We start from the raw sequence: 24,959 nt of genomic DNA, 5'->3' as shown, positions 1-24,959 counted from the left end.
AGTGTTTAGGGAGACAATGAATTAAAAGAAGGTGGTCACAAAGTCAAAGTTCAGCTTTAAAATAAATAAGTACTAATGTTGTAAGTACAAAATGACTATCGCTACCCCTGCTATGAAATACACAGTAGTTTCCCCAGTGTCTGTGGGGTGTACATTACAAGACTCCCAGGAGATGCCTGAAACCATGGAAAGTACTGACCTCTGTTGTGTACTGTGTTTTTCTACATGCACATACCTATGATAGAGTTTAATTTATAAAATAGGCAGAGTAAGAGATTAACAATAATAATCAATAACAACACAGAATGATTGTAACAATATAAAGTAGCACAAGCTTTGTGACTGTGGCCTCAAACTCTCTCTCAAAATACCTTACTGTGCTGTACTCACACTCCTCTTCCTTGTGATGACATGAGATGAGAAAATGCCTACGTGATGATATGATTTGAGTTGAATGACATAGAGGTTGAGACATAGCATTAGGTTGCTGGTGACCTTCTGTGAATAGTACAGATAGAGTTATTAGTTTTTGATGATGTTAGATTATCAAGTCATGAGAATGTTGATGGTTGGGTGTCAGGAGAAGACCATTTCAGTGGTTAGAGATAGAGAGTTAAAGGGGTTTTTGCTGAATACTTTTGGTAGGACACTATAATTGGAAGTTGCTGTGTCTTTCTTTTCATTTCATGAACATGATGCTACAAATGTTGTAATCCTTAGGTGATCATATGGGTAACTTTAATGCTGCATTCCATCCAATGATTTAATTTTAATCATTTAAACTCATGAATAAAGGAGAGTTGAAAAGAAGCACTGTGATACCACAACAGCCTTGCTCAGAGATTTTGAACAGAAGTACTGCAAGAATCTTTAAAACGTGTAATACCTGATTGTTTAGTCAGGGACACTGACCTCTTTTCCCTGAGACTGTCAAAATTAAGAAAATGACAACAACCAACACAACAATATCCATCCTCTGTGAATGCACTTCTTTCAACCATAAATATACAGGCCATATATAGAGTTGGATCTTATTGATCATGGCACATAATAAGCTTGTGTTTGTTTGGTTAATTCTCGGTACAGAAATCCAGAAATTATCCAGCCATATAATATGAAAAACAGAGACACTTATTAAAGTAGAAAGAAGATACGAGCTATCTTGTACAAAGGACAATGACTTCTCAGTCTCCTTCAAAGCAGGCACCTTGAGACCTCAAACAGTTCTCCCAGCATCTCTTCCACTGTTCAAAATACTCGACAAAATCCTTTCTTTGATTTTTTCAACAAATGTGCCACTCCATTTTCCTGAATCTAATCAATGGTCTGAAATCTCTTCCCTTTCAAGGGTGATTTTCATTTTTGGAATATTCAGAAGTTTCAGGGTGCCACATCTGGGCTGTAAGGGTGCTGAGTCAACTGGGTGATTTCTTTCATGAAAAAACTCTGCAAAAGATGTGATGCATGAACAGGCACATTGTTGTGATGAAGCTGAAATCACCAGAAGCCCATAGCTGCTGCCATTTTTGTCCTATTGCATCCTTCAAATGACAAAGGATATTGAGGCAGTACTCCTTATGAATTGCTTGGCATTGAGGGGCATACTCATGATGGACAACACCTTCACAATAAAAAAAACACAGGTAACGTGGTGTTGATCTTGCTGCAACTTTGCTGTGGCTTCTTCAGGCTTGGAGAACCAGGTGACTTCCATAGTGACCAGTGGGCCTTCATTTCTGGATCACAGCCCCAGACCCACAATTCATCTCCAATTTTGACCATCTTGAGAAAATCTAGTTCATTGGTAGTAGTTTGACTCAAGTCATTAGCAATTGCAGCATGATGTGACTTCTGCTCTGGTAGCAGAGGCCCCTGAAGGGATTTTCCCATGCCAAGATCCTGCATCAAAATCTAAGACACAGTAGTCTTTGGAATCCCCAGATCAGCTGCTAGTTCTTGCACTGTGATCACCCATCTTTGTTGACTACAGACCTTACACGCTCAACATTCACAGGTGTTCTGCTTGTTGTAGACCTACCAGAACATGGGTTGCTTTTAACAGATTCTTGACCACCTTTGAAACATTTGTGCCACACTTTATTGCTTGCACATTTCTCATTGCATCATCTTTGAAAGCCTTCTGAATCATCTGAGTAGTTTCTGTGAAGGAATATTTAAGCCTATCACAAAATTTGGTGCCGTTCATTTCTCTATACTTACTCAGTCATTTTGAATGCAATGGCCACACAGTACACATGCTCAATGAGTGGTGTCTACTGCCCCCACTGAATAGTACAGTGAGATTGTCATTGTTCATGTATGTGCATTCCAGTCCACTATCCTTGGCTGCCAGGTTCCAATGATGTCACCCAAATCATTCTTGTTATATTAACAATATCTGGACATTTTTCAAACAGACCTCATCATATGCAAGTATGGGCACCTGATATTTTTAAAAAGTCACATAAAAGCAAAAAGAGCAGGTAATAGTTTTATTATTTTTCATAAGTCAATCAAAATTATACCTACATTTTTTCACACCAGCAAAAAATCCTTTTTTGTGTGCCACAGAATATTAGTAATTAGTTAATTGAGCCATCAAAGGTGAAACGTTGAAAATCTCTGGTTTGATTATACAGACAGCTACTGTGTGATTAGTATAGGGTAACACAAACGCTGTGAATACTCTGTGTATTCTTTATTTCTTTAAATTCTTTGGTAATTAGATGCATTTTTTAAAGATTTTATTTATTATTTATATTTTTAGAGAGGGAGGGGAGGGAAAGAGAGAGAGAAACATCAGTGTGCAATTGCTGGGGGCTGTAGCCTGCAACTCAGGCAAATGCCCTGGCTGGGAATCAAACCTACGACACTTTGGTTCACAGCCTGTGCTCAATCCACTGAACTATGCCAGCCAGGAAAATTCCTTTAAATTCTCACTCCATGAGAAGGTGGGTGTTAGCTAATCCTATTGTGATAACCATTTTGTAGTATATGCAAATCAAATATTATGCTGAAAATTTTTTGTTCTTTTGATGCTCATGTGTCATTTAAATTGTCTTTCAGAAGTCTTCTTTTTCTAACCTTCCCATTGTTTTAATAAGGCAAAAGAATTAAATTACCTTTGTTTTGCCCCTATGTAGTTAGATTTGTGCTTCTGTCATTTACAGCAAATATCCCAATTAAACTATAAATAATTAGTAGTAATTTGAAAATGAATCAACAAAAATGTAATTAGTAGTTACATAACAATAAATCTCTGCCATGGCGATATAGTTAAATATTGCTTCTTAATATTTTATATTTCACAGAGATATTATCTTTACCAAGGGAAATCTAAATAATGGTTAATAACAACAAAATGAATGAAGGAATCTTAAGAACAAAGGCAAGAATTTGAGAAAAATGTATGGGATTAGTGGCCATAACTGTGAAAATGTGATTTTTTAGACTATTGGTGACAAATATGATTAAATATCTGTTGTTTATTGAATTATGATTTTAAAATTGTATCCATTATAATAGAAATGCCATAATGAGAATATAAGGAAGAGAAATATGTAAAGCCAAAATTAAACAATGCTGCCTAGGAGTATAATTTAAACATATAAAATATTCTTAACCAGGCCTAAGATTTCAGTCTGTGATGAAGACGGAAGTAAGTTCACAGCATAAGTTGTCCAGTCTTTGTCTCCTAAAACCTTTCAGATTAAGAAAACAATTTCCAGATACATTTGCCAAAAACCAAACTGAATGAAATACTGCCAGCCCAAAATCTCCTAGATTCTGGAGGTGTGTGATGAGATACACAGTCTTCACAATAGCCCAAGTATAAGAATTTCCTGTTCAAACTTTAAGTGACACATTAATGAGAAATCTTCATTTTACACTCATGCTTTACTCTGAGCCTTCACGGTTCAGACTGTGAAGACCACAGAAATTGTTTGTCTACAAGACTAAGCTGGTCTCTCACTAAAGGATGCAGGACTTCCTGGCTTCCAGAGGTATGTGTGTCTCTCCTCTCCTGTTTCTCTCTTAGCCCATCTCATGTAGGGGGAGATTACAACATAAGATGTGATATCAGTGAGATATGATTAATATACAATCAAATCAAAGAGAACATTGTGTTTTATTTAAATAATTTAGAGTAAAACACGAAGAATAAAATACGAAATATGTTGGAGGATGTCTTGAGCTCTTCAAATTCTTGCCTGTGGACAATTACTCACGTGTATATACACAAGAATAATTGAGTGTGTTAATAAAAGCCATTTAAAGTAAAAATCTTATAAGAATTATATAAAGGAATGGCTATTCTTTGATTTTGTAATGAATGGAGATATAATTATATATTATTTTATATTTAGCCCAGCCTCTAAAAAGAGATGTTTAAATAAATTAATTATGAGGTCAAACATATTTTATGCACTTAATTAGATTAAATAAATGCAGTTGGCTTTCAATAAATATCAGGATGAAGTACATTCATAAAATTCTAATTGAAGTTTAATAATAAACCATGAGAATACTTTTTAAAAATTGAGCAACCATTGCTGGGAAATATACCACACTGATGGACACTTTGTTTAATGAATTAACCTATGGCATTCAATTGGCATGAATCAGAAAAAACATAAAAAATGTGTTCAACTTATATAAGAATAACTAAAATATTTTGGAGAGCTTAAAAAGGATGAAATATTAAATGTGTTACATATATTATGCATACATATTTTTATTCCCACTTTGTATTAGTAAACTGTGTAAGTAGCTTTGTAAAGGTCATACATTGCAAATTTCAAAGCCAGAATTAATTCTAGAACTCACTGGCTACAGAGCCCATTGACTGAATTATTACATTACACCATCTGATTCATTACTGTGGCTCACACAACTGAAGGTACACTGAGTTTAACATGGATGGGAACTGTCTGGAAGTTTAAAACAACAGTGTTCTAATATAAATAATCTACACACATTTATTTCACATTTTATGATTTCATATTTTTGCCCTTAACTCAATTGCCAATATCTTGTGTAACATAAGTGTTTAAAAACTTCACTTTGTTGCCAGCATGTTTAGGTCTTGAATAAGTTTTGCATGACAAAGATTTTTTAGCATATGAAATATTCTTATTCAAAATAGAAGATAATTTGATATCAACTCATTCTCTTTAATGGATAAATGTATGTCACTAAATAAAAATTTAGTTCAGAGAATTACTAGATATGCCAACATGATTAGTGTCCCATCTTGAGGGAACTCAGTCTTTAATCATTATTCAATTTCAAATTTATCATAAATATTGTGTCTCTTTTTTCTAATATTGCATTTTAGTTTTCATACTAGAATTCCAATGATGTTAAAATATTTCTGTGGAATTGGACACTAAATAAACAAGGATGTCATTTATGAAATTATTTTATTCATCACTAACATACAGATTTTTATTGCTCAAACAAATAATATATTGTCAAATGTAGAATATCCTAAATATTGTATGTACCTTGAGGTAGTTGTTTAAAGATCTAAGAAATCTATAAGCACAACATTAGATTCTTCAACTGGGAATGAGCCCGATACTCACCCCATACCCCGCCCAGTGTCACTATGAGGGATCTCTTCAGTGCATGTGTCGCTTATTTGTAGGCACACATGTTGTGGAGCACAGTCTCGGCCACCACTCAGCTGCAGAGATGAGTGACCACAGAGTAACTTATGCAGAACTGAATCGGGTTAAGGATGGAAAGAGACAGCACATGAAACCTAAGGGCACTAAAGGCTCCATTCCAGGAACTGAGCAGGAACTAACCTATGCAGAATTAAGTCTTCAAAATGCTTCTCAGGACCTTCAAGGGAGTGACAAGAATGGCCACTGCAGAGGTAACACATTCAGCAGACACAGTATAACTGTTCTAGGATGTGCAGCTGGGTACAGAGGTGTGGGCAAGAGAAGGGGATAAGCTCACATATTTTTTTTCATCGTAAGGATCAGGAAGTTGGAAATTGGTATTCTCAGATGAAAGCTGTGGACTAATTTTATCCAGACATTGTTGTATGTTGTAGTCTTTAACCAGAAACTCATAGAGCATTATATTTAATGAAAAGGCATTGTTACATTCTGAGAAGATTACAATGGTAGATATGGGTTTGGGGTCCAAGTTTATGTACATGGTTCTCTGTGTGTAGACTGTGCAAACAACTGTCCCCATCCGTCCTTTCTCAGTGTTTCCATTTCCCTCCCTGCAGCATCCCCATCACTTCCAGAGAAGGTCATTGCTGGGATCTTAGGGGTCATCTGCCTTGTCCTAATGACCACTGTGGTAACCACAGCTGTTATTCTCTGTAAGTAAAACATTGTAAAAGTATATGAAACTCTTCATTTTTATGTTCATCAGTGCCTCTAAACACTTCATAATATTAGAGGATAGAACTCTCATTTTAAAGTATGCCTTTAGACTAAGTACAAAATAGTTATTATGAATTTGTCCAAGGTATAATCATCTGCATTATTTTAAAAACTGATTTAAGTCTTTTGCCCAATTTTTTAATTGGGTTGTGTGTCATCCTTGAGTGGAGTCCTGTGAGTTCTTTATATACTTTGGAGATTAATCTTTGTACGAGTTATCATTGGCAGATATATTTTCCCAAATGTTCATAGCAGCACACTTTACAATAGCCAAGTGCTGGAAGCAATCTAAATGCCCACAAGTAAATGAGTCAATAAAAAAAAGAACCTGTGGTACATTTACATAATAAAATACTATGTAGCAGAAAATAAAAAGGACCTCCTATCCTTTGCAACAGGATGGATGGATCTGGAGAGCATTGTGCTAAGTGAAATAAACCAGGATGTGAAGCACAAATACCATATGATCTCACCTATAAGTGGAACCTAATCAAGAGAACAAACAAACAAGCAAAATATCACGAGACATTGAATTGAAAAACAAATTGACAGTAACCAGAGGGGAGAGGGGAGAGGGGTAATGGGGGAGAATAGGGGAAGGCCATGAAGGAACATGTACAAAGGACACATAGACAAAGCCAAAGGGGGTAAGTTTGAGGGTGGGAGGTGGGAATGGGTGGGGTGGTGGTCCTAGGTGGGGTGAAAATGGAGACAACTGAACTTGCACAACAGTAAATAAATAAATAATAAATAAAAATTGCAAAGAAAGTAGTTTATATATATGCTATATATCCCATATATCCATAGATATTCTTGTGTTATACTTCAAGGCATGCTTTAGGATACCTTATTGAGAATACAAGTAAATTTTTCATATTGATTAGTCCAAATAGTGAAAGAATTGGTGAAGTTTGTTTGTCAAAGGTTTTGAAATGTTTTCTCCCAAATTATTATGGCTTTATTAATTTTTCTTCATAATTCAATTTTATTCCAAGTCATTTTAATCCTGAACAATATACCCCATTTGGAAGTAAAAAACAAAAGTATTGTGATTTCTGTAATGTGATTACATTTTTATAATTACATCTTTTTATAGCTAATGTAATACTGGTGCAGAATACTTCTTCTTTCATGTACATAATATAAATTACATATTATTTTCACAGGGAGCCAGACAGTTACAGCAGAGAACTGGACAGGGAATTGGACAACAGGGAACCAGAAAGGTACGTAAATATTTTCTATGTTCCCATATCAATACAGCTCCTACCTTGTCTCTAATGCAGTCAAAATTTATAGAGTTTTTTTTCAGTGGGGAAGAACACAAATTATGATACCAGATATAAATATATATAAATAATGAGTATAGAAGAGTATATTTCTTATGTAAAAATACAAAGAAATATTCATTTAATTTATCATACTCATTGTTGCCAATTTGTTCAAAGATAATTTTGGCTGATAAAGATGTGGTTTCAGTCATTAACATTCAGGGGATATAGAAAGAGGATATTTTTGTTTGTGTGTTTGCTTAATATGGGCACATAAATTAGGGAGTGGGGGGCAGTCCCTTCTCTGTGAGGGTGTGTGAGTGTGTATGAGTGTATTACGCCTTATATATGCCAGTCTGTGGGGGCATATGCATATACTGTGCACTAATATGTCTCTACCTGTGCAAATACTGAAATTAATTTTCATTTTACATTTCATATTGTTCTTGGATAACAATACATAATCTTTGCTCAGCATATCACTGTCTTCAATGCCCACCAGAGTGGTTTATATATTCCAACAACTGCTATTACATCAGCACTGAAAAAAAAACATGGAATGAGAGTTTGATGGCCTGTGCTACTAAGAACTCTAACCTGCTCTATATAGATAATGAAGAAGAAATGGTAAGATGTTTAATGTTTCCAACATTTTATTTAAAAGAGTATTTTATTTTATATTTCTATAGAATTCATTCATATTTTTGTATATATCTGTAATTTATTGTAATGATTGTTAGTATTTTATTGTGTGACTCAATAACATCGCAGTTTTCTTGATTTTCATAGATAATCAGGCTTCTATAATGTTTTTTCCTAAAGTAAAGTTTGCTACTTCATTGTACCATGCATCATGGAGACTATAGATGTGATTGCGCATGTTACAGACTGACATTGGTCATGAAGTAGGTGTTGCCAACCCGCTCCTGTGCACTCTCTCATAACTTCTGTCTCCTCACTTAACCACTGTTCTGAGATTTTGTATCACAAATTATTTTCGCTTTATTTTGAATTTTATGTAATGGGAATCATTCATTATGCATTTTACATGACTCCATTAACTCACTCATGGTTTTTTTCTATTAATCCATATTATTGAATGTACCTGAAGTTTGTTAATTTTCACTACTCTAGTGTATATACCTGGCATTCCATAATCTATTCTGCTCAGAATAGAGGTATTTTTAATATGTAGTTTCTGGGAGTAACTATTTAATAAAAATCTTTGTGTATGTCTTTTTTCCAAATATGTCCTATTTAAAATAATTTATATGTAATAATACATACAATATATAAATTGATATACTATAAATGGTATATTTATAATAGTATAATAATAATTTATAAATATAGTTGTTTTAATAGTGTATGTGTGTAATTAAAATGTATTGTCTTTTTGCATTAAATGAAATTGTTGGGTCAAAAATATATATGTATGTAAATTATCCCTGCACTGTCTAGTTTGTTGTACAAATACACACTATATCCAATAGTTTCATGATCCAAAGCTTAGTGCTGCCACAAATTTTAATGCCATCAGCTCTGATCATTATATAAACGAATCATTATGACACTGATAGGTATTTTTCTCATACTGATCAATTGAGCACATCTTTCAGAGCACCATTCATTATGGATTTCTGTAGTGTGATAATGAGAAGTGCCCATTCATGTCTCTTGGCCAATTCTCTTGTATGTTACTTGTTATTTTCATTCTTAGAAGTAGTTATATTTTCCACATGACACTTTTTTGAATTTGTGAGATGCAAATGTCATTCTTGAGTGTTAATTACATTTTTCGTCTCATATTGGAGTGTTTTAATGACCAGGATTTATTAACGTTACCATCCTCCAATATCTCGTTTTGGATGTTGGTGATTATTTTGGACATGTTCCACAAGTTAATCAAAGATCATGAAGATAATTCACTGCATTACTCTTTATGGTTTATCTTTTTTTCTTTATTGATGGACTTTTACTTTTAGGTTTATAATACTTCGAGAATGTATATTTTTGTGATGCTGTGTTTGTGATGCTGTGTGGTAGAGGTCAAGTTCCCACTTTCCTGCATCATTACCTAGTTGATACAACATAATTTATAGCAGATGATCTTTTCTACATAAACAACTTTATATACATGGGTCTATATATTTTAACATAAAATTTAAGAGGATGATCATTCATTGTGTCTCAAAAATTGTTTTTCTCTCTTCTTTTGTCTTTCTTTTTGCTCAGAGGGAATAATTAATCCTAAGTCAGTTTAACTGATAAAATTCTATAAAGGTCTTTGAGGTGACATTAGTTTTTCTATCTCTTTCTCTCTACCTTCAGGAATTAATTATTTCTGTCACTCCATCTTTATTTCATCAATTCTTTCTTCTATATTTCAACATTTATGTAAATGTATTGAATTTTGTAATGCAGATAATGATTTTTCAACTCATAATTATGTTTTATTTATTGATACAGTTTTTATTTCCCTAATTGTCTTTCACTGCCATCATACTTCCATAGAGCTATTGGGACATAGTGTTTTATTTATTTATTTATTTAATTCTTAAGTTTTTTTAGCAGGAAGCTCAATGTTAGTAAATATATTCTATTTTTAATGTTTTTTGTTTTAATTTTTGTCGCAGTACAATTTTCTATCCTTTACTCCCATCCCAACCCACCCACCTAGCCCTCCCCTCCTGCCTCCCATTTCCACCCACCCCTAGGTTTTATCCATGTGTCCTTTTTACTTCTTCCTGTAAACCGTTCTCCTTTTCCCCTAAAATTCCCCTGAAATTCCCTCTCCTCTCCCCTCTGGAACATAGTTTTTAAAATGTATTTTAGGTACATATATATATTTATAATAACCAGTATTAATTATTTGTATAAAAATCTTATCCCAGTGAAAGTTATTTTGTATGGGTGATTTATCCCCCTGAATATGGAAATTTTCTTTTTAGTTTCTTTGCATGGTTTTAAAATGTGGGTAAGTTCACATTTTCAATAACATAATATAATAAACATGAATCCTCCTACATGCTTGTTAGATTTATACTTTGTAACATCAGGAAACTATTACTGTAGAATCATCTCTTTTGAAGTGTGCTTACTCAGTTTTTAAAATTCTTGTTATTATTTTATTTTTAGGCTCAATTACTCGGATTCCCCTTGGGCCTGCATAGCTTACTTGACAGACAATGAACTTTAAAAATTTATTCAAATACCTCAGTCAGTATGTCTCCAACCTCTGTTACTTGCTTTACTTGTGTGTGTGTGTGTGTGTGTGTGTGTGTGTGTGTGTGTGTTTGCAAGGGAATACTCATAATTTTAAAATCAGTTATTCAAACAACTTTGGCTTATATTTTTTACCAGATTCTCTTTCTTTCTTCTACATGGTGCAAATATTTTTCCCACCAATCGAGTAGTGTAGAGAGTTAATATCACCTCTTGTACTGTGCTCTCACATTGAGTACCTTCCTGTTTGTAGCTGGCACTGTGCTGCCACAGACCAGAAAAAGGGTGGTCATCTTCACTTTTAACCTAGTGAGTTCAGCACTTTGACCTGAAAAAGGAGTGGGCAGTTTAACCACCACTTCCAAAGTAATCAGGCTTCCCTGTGGCAACACCAGTGATGTTTCAGTTTTCCCCAAACAGTGAGAATTACACTTCTTACTCAGGCACTGAGATGGGGAATGGGGGAGACATGGGAGCAGTCTTAGACATGAAGACAACAGATTTGCTCTATTTTCACTGGAATCTCTAGCTGCTTTTACTAGTAATAAATGCTCATGTTATTTTCACCCTTTGATCAAATTTCAGAGGCATGAAATTGTCATGTTTGTCCCTTCAGCCAATCATGCTGATACATTTTCTTAGTGTGTCCAATATATATAAAAGTATATTATAAATTGTATCACTCTAACCTAGAAAAGTAACTGTATTTGGTTTATCATTTTTAAAATCATCTTGATTTAGGTTGCAAATATATGATTTAGTTACTGAATATTTTATTTGATTCCATTTGAAGTCTCATAGCTTGCATATAAAACATTGCCTTTTTCAAACTGCCATATAAGAACAGTATAAACTACAAACTATAATAACCTATATAATTCTCTTTCTATCTTCCAATTAGAATGTTAAAACAACACTGATATAGACCCAGTCCTGGTAGGTCTGCTGGTTAGAGCATCATTGGAATGCAGGCAGGGAGCTGGTTGATGCCCCATCATGCACATACAAGAAGCTCCCAAGGAATGCCACACTAAATAAACCAACTAACTGATTGCTCACTCTCTCTCTTTCACCAATAAAAATAAAGTAAGAAACAAAACAAACAATATCATTGATTTAAAAAGGGAAGTGTGTTAATTGGCATACATCCATTTTTTTTAATGAGGAATGGTAAAAATGGTTACCTATGTATGAAAATTAAGAGTAGCTTAAAAGCTTGTGCACTTTGAAACTTTATGAAAAAGTTCTTTTGTAAATTTTCAGTTATAAAATCAGTCACAGCAATGCAAAGAACAACATGGAGAATATAGTCAACAATATTCTAAAAATTATACATGGTGTCAGATGGGCCCCAGATCCATTGGGGTGGTCACCTCTGAAGCTCTGCACAGGTCCAAAACAATATTGAATGTGAACAGTAAAGAAAAAAATGATTTCTTTAAAAGTTGCTTTCAAAATAAGTTCTCTGAAAATAGCATTGTTGCATTTTCCTATGACCAATTTATTAGTGTCCAAAATCATTCTTATTGTTCAATATGAACAAAACCTGCATTCAAATCTCAGTATACAAATAAAAGTCAGAAGCAAAAGAATTATAATATGTCATCTAAAAGATAAAGGTATCCCTGACTGGTGTGGCTCAGTGGGTTGAACATTGTTGTGTTAAGGGAAATGTCACTGGCTCAATTCCCAGTCAGGGCACGTGTCTGTATTGTTGCAGGATTGATCTGGGATCCAGCATAGGAGAGGCAACTCATCAATGTTTCCTTTTCTTTCTCTCTCTATTCCCCTCTCTCTAAAGTTAAAAAAATTGAAACTTTAATAAATAAATAAAATAAGATATAAAGGTTTAGACTTTTGTTTATCCTCCTATGGTAGCACAGTTGTAGATTTGTAGTTTTCTTAAAAGTCTTGTGCATCTAAATACATGCAGGGTTCTCTTTCTGATATTCTGCCGCCCTTGATGGTTCTTGGTTGGCTTCTTGCACATGCACCCCTGCATTTTCAACTTGGCTTCTAATGTGATCACACCTTCTTTTCATGAATTATCATTCCCAGACTTTTGAAAAGTTTATTAATATCCATAATATCAGCTTCCAGTTGCTTAAGAGAAGACTCTCGTGAATAAGGTGGAGGTCATCCTCTGGAATTCCCCCATCTTGCACTTGAGGTTGAGGGTGAGTTTGGCTTTTCCAGAACACAAGATTCCTTTCTTTGAGCTCTCCCAGGAGTTCCACCAGATTCTCTGGCACAGGGTCCCCACTCATGCAAAACACTCTTTCCCTTTCTCAGCTGCTCACCTTTGGAGGCGAGTTGGTCAGTGATGCTCTGAATTCAGCCACTGAAAATTAACCTGTATTTTCCTTTCATGCTGTTCACTGAGGGTGGTAGGAGGAGATATGAACTGTTTCTTGGACTTACCTGTTTCTTTGGCCAGTTGTTTAGAATATTGGTGGTTCTGCTGCAGCTGTTGCCTCAAATCAGGTGAATCTTGAGGTGTCCCACATTGATTCAGAGTCCTTAATTTTTTCACACAAGGCAGTGTGATCTTTGGGTGTTGGATATGCTGGGCCAGCTGGGTGGGGTGACCAAGAATTCCTGGAGTGCAGGATGTGGTTGATTGCTTATTCACTAATGTCATCAGATGTTGGTGGGCTGTGCAGTTTACTTAGCTGTCACCTCTCCCTCTATCTGTGAGCCACTTTGATTGTTTTTACAAATACAAATTAATTTTACTTAACTTCTCATAAAATTTGTTTTCTCATAGAATTTTTTGAACATTTTTGAACTACATCCATGGATTGGACTGTTCCAGAGAAATAATACTAATTCTTGGGTGTGGACAATTGGCACAACTCTCTCTTCTGAACTGTAAGTTTCTTTAGAATGCCTAAATATTATTTATTCCCTCATGCTTTCAAATCAGGAATGAATCTTAGAAACAAAAGGCAGTGGGTAAACAAGTATGTGAAGAAATATTTCAGTGTCTTTTAAGAAAAATTTTAAGAAATATTCAGGCTTACTTTGTAAATATTACTTTAAATATTTGTTTATTTAAATGTTAAGTTATATATCTCCAGATTAATGATTCATTATCTTTGCATTTCAGATTTGCAAAAACTTCAGAGTTGGACAAGAATTGTGTATTTTGGAATTCTGACGTACACAACTTCTGCTCTGAATCCTGTCTAGAAAACAGAACATATATTTGTAAGCACCAGTCACATTAGTGCACCTAAATTTGGTACAATATTACTCTCACCATCCCTAAAGAGCACATTTCTAGTTTCTCCAAGGATGCTACAATTATTTTTGTAAAACTAAGTTTTAAGAATTATTTTGAGATCAGTTTTGTTTTCACCACAAAATTAAAAGGAAGGTACTGACATTTCCCATGTCCCTGAATGAGGAGCATCCCCATTATCAGCATCACTCAGCAGAGGGGGACGTTTGTTACTGAGAGTGAGTCTGTACTGACACATCATGGTCACTTGAAAGTCCATACTTTATCTGAAGCTTCCTCCTTGGTATTATAGAATTTTTCTGATATCTATATTTATGGTAACCTTTAAAAATATATATCTAGGTGCTTATTAAACATTTAAAAGTTTTGTTATTACTTAAAATATGTCAAGTATAAATTATGAATTTTCATATCCAGCACTGTTACTTCTAAGTCTAAAATAACATGAGTAAATTTACACACAGTTTTAATATAATTTTCCCTAGCCTAAGAATGTTGAAAATGAGGACTGAACATATCAGCATATCAAAGGTTTATAAGGCGGTGGAGTCAGGAGACAGAAACCAGGGATGATTTAAAGAACTATGAAGTATTTTAGGGGGATAGACCTACAGAGAGAGGTAGATGAAAATTACAAATGTACCAAACTTTTAATCAAAGAAGATTAGCAAAAGGAAGAATCATATATGACCAAAGACAATCTCTTCAGCAATGGGTTTAGAACTCATGTCACTACAGAGAACTCTATGGCAGACAGGTTCACTGGATGGGTCTAGGAGAGAGCAGTTCCCAGTCTGGAGGCTGATGGGGGTGACGAGGGATCTCACAGTGTGACTGGCAACTAGGACGACCTCTTTGACAATGTGTCAGCAGGCCCAGGCTGGATAAAGTGAGTTCTGGCTGTGACTAGTCACAGGAACTTGCTGGAGGGTGAATACCACAAGAACTTCCTGCATGCATGCAGATGTCAGCCACAGCACTGGAGCCACAGGAGAGAAAACAGCATGAAACCAGGAAGAGGAGTCCTTTCTCCCAGTGCTCTTCACTGACAAAACATCAAGTGAGCTGACTGGAGAAGAGGTTGTAGGATCTGTTGCCTTTATCTCAGAAATTACAATAGGTATTGGTATGGAGCAGAGAGAACTAAGTATCTAATTGGCACTCGCTGTTACTATTCAACAACCCCAAGGTTTCTATAAGAAAAGCCATGTGACTATACTCCACTTGTTTGGACAACAGAAGCAACACAAATATCTTCTGAATCTACTTAGTGCGTCATTATCTATGATTGTAGTGATTTTTTGGTAGACACTAGTAGTTTCATTAGTGTCCTTTGATATCTCTTATATATCTGTTTATTTTCCTCTACTGGATTTTAGTTATTTTTGAAGGTACCTTGTTTTATTAAATTGTTTGTCTTTCCCTTTAAACATTCTTAATTACTATGCTTAGAAACCTACATTGATAGAAAAAAATACAATGTTAAAATTAAGAATATAAAAAATAAATACATAACATATCCATATGCATTAAACATTAGTTATTGACAGAATGTGGGAACAAATTTATTAATTTGACATCATTAAGTGGTAGTTTCACTATAATTCAGTTACAAATAGGAGAGACCCTATATTTGTTCATCATGTGCAAAATGAATTAATAATTCCTATCCATTCATCTGTTTAAATATATCTTCTTTATGGTCTCTGTATTTCTCCCTTATGTTCATATATATGATATGTGATTATACAAAGTTAATTATAAGTGATATGTGCATTGAGTTGACTCTAATACCTGATGTGTTACAAACAACCCATTTGTTTTGGCATTTACAAACAAGCATTAATTTTACTCAATTTTTCTCAGTCACACACCTGTGGTTTGGTCGGTTTCCAGTTGATGTAGGCTGAGCATGTATAAGCTCAGGTGCAGACCACAGATTTGGTGTAGATTGTTTTATATCTTTTATTCTCTGAACAGTGGGCTGCCTGACATGTAACCTTCTCAGAGCAGGGATTAACCACTCTGGACAGAACTAGCAGAAATGTGGTACTTAATGCCTGTGCTCTGAAGTCATAAACGGTTACTTTCACAAACATATTAACCAAACCAGTCACGTGGCCAACCTTGTTAATTTTCTGCAGAGTATACACTTCTCATAGTGGTCAGAGTAAAGAAATGTAGATTCACTGAAAAATAATATAGCTGTAGAAACACGTGCAGATGAGAGTAGTGTCCCAGCAGTTTTGACCCCTCTGGGGGTTATTGAAATCTGAGAGGTCAGAGTATGACATACCACACGCACTGCAGAGCCACATTATTTCTCACATCACTTCAGTACTGCCAGGTATGTGTCCTGTATTTTAACACAATCAATTCACACATCAATAGTATCATCCTTTAATGATAAGAATAATTTCTCAAATATAAAGTACCTCTTGCCAATACAGGGACGTAAGTAGAAATAATTATACTTTTGGGGAGAAATCACCAAATGAAATGATTAGGAGAATAAGTCTCAACAGTAAATTAGTTGATGAAAGCCAATATTAAAAAAACAAACTGGTCAGACTACTTTAGATGATCTTGGGAAAAATAGTGACTTTTGTGTATATGGTTAAAGCCCCATTCATCTCAACAGCTGCTTCTCTGACATAAAGTGACTCTGACAGCAGCATCACAGAGATTGCAGAGTCTGTCTGAAATGCTCTGCCCTCACAGATGTTCAGTGTAAATAACAAAAAGAGAAATAAATGACAAGGTACGATAATACAGAATGTACTTGACACCATATCATTTCCACACTGTGATGATTATTGTCAAATTTATCAGTGTTGCTAATTTTTATACCAACTTCATGTCTTCAGCTGAATATTATGTTCCCAGTGGAACCCAATGGTATTGCCCTTTTGTCCCTCATTGCACTCCTAGTTATTCTAACTTTATTTGAGATGCTTTCATACAACACTTATACCTCCAAACATGAAATATTTCACTTTTATTTTTTTAATTTTATTTTTTGTTGTGTTCAATTGCAGTTGTCCCACCATTTTCCCCATTGTCCTCCTCTGCCCTGGCCACCCACCGGAACTCTATTCCCTCCCTGCTGTCCCTGCCCATGAGTCTTCTCCTCATGTATTTTAATGTTTTCTGGCTTGCGCCAACAATATTTCATCTGTCACAGTTGGAGGGTTAGCCTCTGAAAACAAAGGGTCAACAGGACTGTCCTCTCTGTTGATATCCAGGGGAGACTCTGGACCATGCATTTCTCTTACTAATGGCTGGAACCCTCAGTCCTTGGCATCTCTTGGCTTCCAGACATCTTACTCCAGTCTCTGCCTCTGTCATCTCATTGTTCTCATCCTGTGTGCCTGTCTCTGGGTCCAAATGTCCCTCTGCTTATAGGACATCATATGTATTAAGACCTTCCTACACCAGCATGACCTTATCTTAATTTGTTTACATTTGCAGAGGCCCTACTAGATAAGGTCACATTCTTGGCCTGTTGCAGACATTAATTCAGGGGTTGGAGCAGTGTAGGGATGAAATACTAGAAAATGACTAAAATAAGCAGGATTAATGTCTAAATCATTTTTAAATTTATTTTTAATTACTTTTAGAGAGAGGGGAAGGTAGGGAGAAAGAGAAGGAGAGAAACATCCATGTGTGGTTGCCTCTCACAGACCCTCTACTGGGCATCTGGCCTTGCAAACCAGGCATGTGCCCTGACTGGAATTGAACCAGCAACCCTTGGTTCACAGGCTGGTGCTCAATCCACTGAGTCACACCAGCAAGGTCTAATGTCTAAATATTTAGTCTGAGCATCATCGTAACTGGAAACAGTATCTGGTTTGGTGTTTCTGAAAACTCAAGTCCAACCATGTGCTTGTTAAACCTTGGGAGTCTGATGTGAAGGCTCTCAGATGAGAGGAGGAGAATGTCGTGTCACCAAATCAGAGGCAACAGTCCACTGAGAATCCATGTCTTCATGACATTCCAAGTCTTTCAACATTCCTAACACTTTGAAATATAACAAACATATTTAGTGGTTTTAAGGAAACTTTGCACTGATTTCCACAGTGAGTGCACCAGTCTGCATTCCCACCAACAGTGCACTAGGGCTCCCTTTTCTCCACATCCTCTCCAGGACTTGTTGTTTGCTGATTTACTGCTGATGGCCATATGACAGTTGTGAGGTGACATCTCAATGTAGTTTTAATATACACCTCTCTCCTGGCTAGTGATGCTCATCATCCTTTCATATGTTTAGGGGCCCTCCGTGTGTACTCCTTGGAGAAGTATCTATGCAGCTCTTTTGCCCATTTTTTAACTGGATTGTTGGTCTTCATGATTTTGATTCATTTCCATTATTTATATACTTTGGAGATCAAACCCTTGTCTGCTGTGTCATTGGAAAATATGTTCTCGTACAAAGTCAGTTCCCTTTTCATTTGATGATGGTTTCTTCAGTCATGCAGGAGCTTTCTAGTTTGATGCAGTCTGATTTGTGTATTTTTACTGAATTTCCCTTGCACTAGGAGATGTATCAGCACAAGTATTGCTACATGGGATATCTGAAATTCTCTTGCATGTGATTTCCTCTAGGACTTTTAGGGTGTCATGACTTATATTAGTCTTTTATCTATTTTATGTTTATTCTTGTACATAGTCTAAGTTTGTGGTCTACTTTCATTTTCTTACATGTACCAGTCCTGTTTTCCCAACACCATTCATTGATGAGGCTGTCTACTCCATTGTATGCTGTGGCCCCCTTTTCAAGTATTCATTGATGTTAAAAAAGTCAACATGGAACTGCCTTTGATCCAGTGATTCTACTGCTGGGAATACACTCTAAGAATCCTGAGTCACCCATTCAAAAGAACTTATGCACCCCAATGTTCATAGTGGTGCTGTTTACAATAGGCGAGACCTGTAAACAGCCTAAGTGCCCATCAGTAACTGAGTGGGTCCAAAAACTGTGGTACATTTACACAATGGAATACTACACAGTGGAAAAGAGAAGAAATTCTTACCCTTCATGAATGTATGGATGGAACTGCAAAATAGTATGCTAAGTGAATAAACCAGTTTGTGAAACAAAAATACCATATGATCTCACTAATAAGTGAAACCTAATGAACAAAACAAATGAACAGAATAGTACTAGAGACATGGCAATAACAAACAAACTGACATTGACCAGAGGGGATGAGAGATGGACATAAGGATGGAGAGTGGGAGGGTCTAGTGAAGAAATGTGTATGAAGGACCCATGGGCATGGAGAATAGGGTGGGAATTGACTGTGGAAGCTGGGGTAGGTAGGGCGAGGGAGAGAAACTGGGAGAAAGTTGAGAAAACTGTAATTGAATACGGATGAAAAACAGAAATTATCACAATTTATATTGATTTGAAGGTAAATCCTATGTTTAATCATCCTCATTTTCAAAGACTGAGAACTACAATTTGTGTAGTTTACAATTTGTTTTATTACCTGCTGAAGATGACCAGTTACACTTTCCATAGTTCCTTCATAACATTCAGCACCTGGCAATGGTATGATTTGTTTAAAAGATACCTTTGTACGAACCACATAAGAAGTGGAGAGACAATGTGGTGGCTGGTGTGGTTCGGTGGATTGAGTGTCATCCTGCAAACCAAAGGGTCCCTGGTTTGATTCCCAATGAGGACCACATGCCTGGGTTGTGGGTCAGGTCCCCAGGAGGGTGCGTGTGAGAGGCAATCAAATATTATGTTTCTTTCCCTCTCTCCTACCTCTCCCATATCTCTAAAAGTAAATAAATAAGATCTTAAAAAAGAAGTAGAGAGACCAGAGCAAATGGAGAATCTTTGCCTAATTCTGTGTCTAAGTATAAGGTCAAGTTTTCACTATCCTAACTTTTATTTATTTTTACAATTTAGGGACACAATGAAAAGCAGAGAAAAAATAATTACAAAAAGAATGGCAACATATGTCATACCTGAGACTGCATAATTTTCTCTTGAATGGATATTTCCCAGATAACTCATTTTAGATTAATACACACAGCTAAGCCAATTGCCTGCAGAGTAAAAGAATCAGTCAGATGATGGTTTCTCTCTCCAATGCTATAACACAAATAACCTGTTTGATGCTATAAACACATTTCTTCATTTTATTTAAGTAAATTAAAAAACAGATTTCCCAAAAATTGAGCTTAAAACTTTAAATAATTTTGCCTACTCCTCCCAAAATAGAAAAACTTCTGGAACCTCTATTTTTTTTTTTTACCCAAATGCACAAGCATATCATAGCCCTAGGAGAAGTGCATTGGCTTTTCTGTCCCTTTGTGTAAATGAGGCACATGGTTTAAAGACCAGCTTTTCACCCCATGATTTTCAGACCTCAATTATTTTCAAAATATAGCAGGTAATAAGTAATGATGTTGTTCATGGGACTTTCAAAAACTGCACTTATACAATGAGATGAAACCATATTAAAGAATGCATTTTTATTTTTGAAAACGCAATTTTACTTTAATTTTTATTTTTCAACTACAGTTGACCTCCAATATCATTGTAGTATAGTTTCAGCAAAGTGGTTAGACCCTTATGTAATGTATGGAGTGATTTCCGAATAAGTCTAGTCCACACCGAACACATTATGTCATGATTTGCATATTATTGACTATATTTTCTATCCTTTCCATCCCAAGACAATTTTGTAACTACCAATTTGTAGAATAATCTTTTAGAACTTCTCCTATGCAGTGGGTTGCAAATCAATTGAAAGTTCTATGATCTGCAGTTTATTTGTTACCTTTTTCCTCTTTGGTAAGAATATTTCAGATCCATGTCTGAGTGAACTTCAATTATGTGATGCAGTGTTATCAACTGTAGCCACCATGTGGTATGTTAGATTCTTAAGCTTCTTCATCTTATAAGTGAAAGTTTGCACCTTTTACCAACTTCTTAAATTCTTACTCTCAACCCCTGACAACCATTAGTCTCTGAGTTTGTTACTTTTAAATTTCACGTATAAATGATACCATGCAGTATTAGTCTTTCTTTGTCTCATTTATTTCACTTAGGAAAATGCCTTCAGGTTCTTCTTGGTCATCAGTGAGAAAAGTTTATTTTTCTTATGGCTCAAAATAATTCATTGTGTAAGTGTGGGCATAATTTTAGTCCATTCATCCATGAAACACACTTAGGTTGCTTTCATACCTTAATTACAGTGAATAATGCTTCAAGGAACATGGGTATACAGATATTTCTTCATAATAATTGTGTCACTTTGGATATATGCCCAGAAGTGGGATTGCTGGACCACATGGTACTTCGAATTATAACTCACTACCAATAATAGATAAATATTCCCTCTTTTCTTGATATAATATGAAATGGATGAAATTATTTCCATTTGATACATACTAGATGACTTACATGTAATGTTTAATTTCTTCTGAGATTCACGTGTCATTTCACTTGTGTTTTCAAAACTCCCTTTTCTGCTATTTTCTATTTTGATTAGGTTAAATATTTTTAAATTGTATTTGTTTTCATCCTACATAGTTATATTTTGTTTTTTGTCATTCACAACAAATATTTCTACTAAAATACAAATAGCTACTTATGATTGGAGGATGAATTAATGAATAATAAAATGAGTAGCAATTTAACATTTCCATCTCTTACATTATAGTACAGTACAATGTTGTTTCATGTTTTCTTCTTCTCAGAGACACTTATTTTTACCAGGGAGCATATAAATTCCTTATATAAAAGTAACAAAATTAATGCAGTGTTGTAAAAAAACGAGGGCGGTGAGACTGAGGAGGTAGGTTTGGACATTAATATTTGTGACAGTTATCCTTAGTTGAAAATGCAGATATTCCTCAGAATATTAGTGACAAATATCATTGAGTACCTATTGCTAATGAGATTGTCATTTTATCTTTTTCCATTATGACTAAGAGAGAGTGAGCATATAAATAAATTTTAGTAAGGCCAGTATTTAGCAACGTCATCCAAGGGTAGGTTTGAAACATCTAAGATAATCTTAAGAAGGCCTAAAATTTCAGTGTTTGCAAATTTTAAGATGTAGGTAAGTTAAGAGTAGGGTGGGCAAATGTTTTGTCCCAGAAATCTTTGGGAATGTGCAAGTGACTTCTCAGGGGCACTTACAAATGCACAAACTAAATGACACTCTGCAAGCTCACAGTCTCCTGTATTCTGGAGGTGTGTGATCAGATAAACCATCTTCAAAATTGCCCAAGTCTAAGGATTTCCTGTTCAAACTTTAAGTGGCACAGTGATGAGCAATCTATTTTTTTTATACTTTTGCCTCACTCTCAGTGATCAGGGGCAGTGTGTGAGGACCACAGACACTGCTTGCAGACGGGAGTCAGCAGGTCTCCTGTGAAGGATGCTCAGGTTTCTGGCTCCCGTAGGTATGTGTCTCTACTCTCCTGTCTCTCTACTGACCTGATTCTTTTAATTGGAAAGTACAAATGCTAGATGTGGTACAAATGAAGTACAATTAATATATAATGAAAGAAAACACTGGTATTCACTTGTGTATACTTTAGGGTAAAAAGTAAAATTTGACAAAAATTCACATATTCACCTGTGCAAAATTACTAACAAGCATACCACATGCATATTTTGGTTTGAAAATCAGGATAACTTAAATGGAAATTGTAAGCATCCTGACAAAGAGCAATTAACTTTGAATTTTGTAATTAACAAATATAATGATATATGTGTATTACTACATATTTAATCCAGACCATAAAAATCAATTTTTAAAATGAATTCATCAAATCATGAAGGTCAAATATAATTCCTCAAAAATGCTTTTCAATTAAATAAAAGCTGTTATTCTAATAGTGTTAAAATGTTTCAGTGGAATCTGACTTTATAAATATATTATTCTGAACTACTTTATTCTTTGCTAACTTATTACTTTTCACTGCTTCAACCAATAATATCATGTCAAAACAGAATATCATAGAATTATCCAATCACTGTATGGGAAAAATTTAAATCTCTAAGTCAATGAGAAGAAGACTTCACATTGGCTCAGTGCAAAGTGAGTGCTGTTTCTTCTCTCACACTCCACCCACACTGACTCTCCCAGGGATCCTGTGAGTGTTCACATCACATATTAACACTGAAGGACTGTCATCACAGGCACCTTCCCTGACGTTACTCAGCTGCAGAGATGGGTCTCCAGAGAGAAAACAACTCCGAACTGAATCTGGCTGAGGACTCCAGGAGACAGCAAAGGAAAGGCAAGGGCAAGAAAAGTTCCATTTTACAAACTGAACAGCAAATGTCCTCTGTGGAAATAGAGTATCAAAATGCTTCTCATGATCTTCAAGGGAATGACAAGTACCATCGCACAGGTGACACATTTAGCAGTCACACAGTATGGCTGTTGTGGGATGTGCAGTTGGCTTGAAGACGTAGGGGAAAGAGTAGGGAATTAGCTGGCATATATTGTCGTTTGTGAAGATCAGAGCTTAAAGTTGCAAAAGTGTCTTAATATGAAATCTGAGCAGTGATTTATTCAGACATCGTTGTAAGGTGTAGTTTTTGATCAGCCACTCAGTTAGGATTATATTTCCTGACAATGCAGTGTTGTAATCTGCGGGGGAGAATGCAGTGGAAAACTTGGTTTGGGAGTGGTTCAAGTTTATTTATGTGATTCCCCGTTCATTTGGGTTCTCTCTCAAAACTATGCAACCAATGTCTCCGTTTGTTTCTCTCTTGCTGCAGATTCACTATCACCACCAGAGCTCATTGCCTGGATCCTGGGAGTCATCTGCTTTATCTTGATGTACACTTTAGTAAGAATGGTTCTCTGTAAGTAATCTTTTGAATACGAGAACTTCTCACTTTAATGAATCTATGTGCTGCTAAATATTTTAATATATTATAGAATAGAGCTTTCACTGTAAAGTAAGAATTTAGATAAATGTGGAATGCCATTCTGAGTTTTTCAAGTGCATAAATAGAATGATTGTAAAGAGCTTTTCATATCCATTTGTATATTTTTATTTCATTACTCAAATATATGCATTAGGAATCTAAGGATTCCTAATTAATTCTTGGGATTGTTTAAACCACTAGTTTTAGAAATGATAACATGTGATCCAAATTCTTTTGAGATATTCTTCCCCTAAATCTTTACTTTTGTATTACTTGCTTTGGTGAAATCAATTTTATTTCAGATTTCTCTGCTCCTAAACAGTACACCAAATTTCAAACTAAGAAACCAAAATGATGGTGCTTTGATTCTATCAGTATTAATTATTATTTTGAGAGTCACTATCATTTTCTATGCACTGTAAAACTGGGGAGGCACAATTTGTCCACAGCAGCAAGGATGGAAAAAGATACATTATTAATTTTGAAAGTTGTTTTTAGTACCCTTTATATTTTCTCTGTCTTAGGGAAGGCACAAATAAAATATACTTATGAGGGAGAATATAAATGATGAAATATAGCAATAAATTTTCATAAATGATTAGAGGAGAGTGATTTTTTCTCATGTAATATGAAGTAGCATACATTTAAAATTACCATATCCATGTCTGGCTCAGTGGCTCAGCTGATTTGACTGTCATCCCACACACCAAAAGATTGTGGGTTTGCTCCCTGGTCAAGGCTCATCCCAGGTTGCATGTTTCATCTCTGTTCAGGGCACTTACAAGAGTTAACTCATCAATACTTCTTTCTCACATCACTGTTTCTTTTCCTCTTTCTCTCCCTTCCTCTCTCCTTACAATCAATAAGCATATCCTCATGTGAGGATTCAAAAATAA

At 35.3% G+C, this 24,959-nt stretch overlaps 1 protein-coding gene and 1 pseudogene across 1 annotated transcript; one reads left to right on the top strand and one right to left on the bottom strand.

Annotated features, from left to right (window-relative positions):
• Positions 1 to 3,979: 3,979 nt before the first annotated feature.
• On the top strand, positions 3,980 to 14,168 carry LOC114489343 (NKG2-A/NKG2-B type II integral membrane protein-like). The gene is made up of 6 exons (XM_036016868.1): positions 3,980 to 4,004; positions 5,651 to 5,884; positions 7,577 to 7,636; positions 8,142 to 8,308; positions 13,674 to 13,777; positions 14,016 to 14,168. Exons 1-6 carry the CDS (start codon positions 3,980 to 3,982, stop codon positions 14,134 to 14,136), a joined length of 711 nt encoding a protein of 236 aa, XP_035872761.1. The 3' UTR covers positions 14,137 to 14,168.
• On the bottom strand, positions 12,826 to 13,662 carry LOC114489342 (annotated as a pseudogene).
• Positions 14,169 to 24,959: the final 10,791 nt, after the last annotated feature.

This window comes from Phyllostomus discolor, chromosome 2 (assembly GCF_004126475.2).
Source record: "Phyllostomus discolor isolate MPI-MPIP mPhyDis1 chromosome 2, mPhyDis1.pri.v3, whole genome shotgun sequence".
NCBI lineage: Eukaryota > Metazoa > Chordata > Mammalia > Chiroptera > Phyllostomidae > Phyllostomus > Phyllostomus discolor.
This window is presented reverse-complemented; position numbering and strand designations above follow the sequence as displayed.

What these genes read in the sequence shown, in the direction of transcription:
- LOC114489343 (XM_036016868.1), top strand. Translation starts at nt 3,980, where the DNA reads ATGCAGGACTTCCTGGCTTCCAGAG. An exon ending in CAAGAATGGCCACTGCAGAG is followed by an intron (nt 5,885 to 7,576) that starts GTAACACATTCA and finishes TTATTTTCACAG; the next exon opens with GGAGCCAGACAGTTACAGCA. An exon ending in ACAACTCTCTCTTCTGAACT is followed by an intron (nt 13,778 to 14,015) that starts GTAAGTTTCTTT and finishes TTTGCATTTCAG; the next exon opens with ATTTGCAAAAACTTCAGAGT.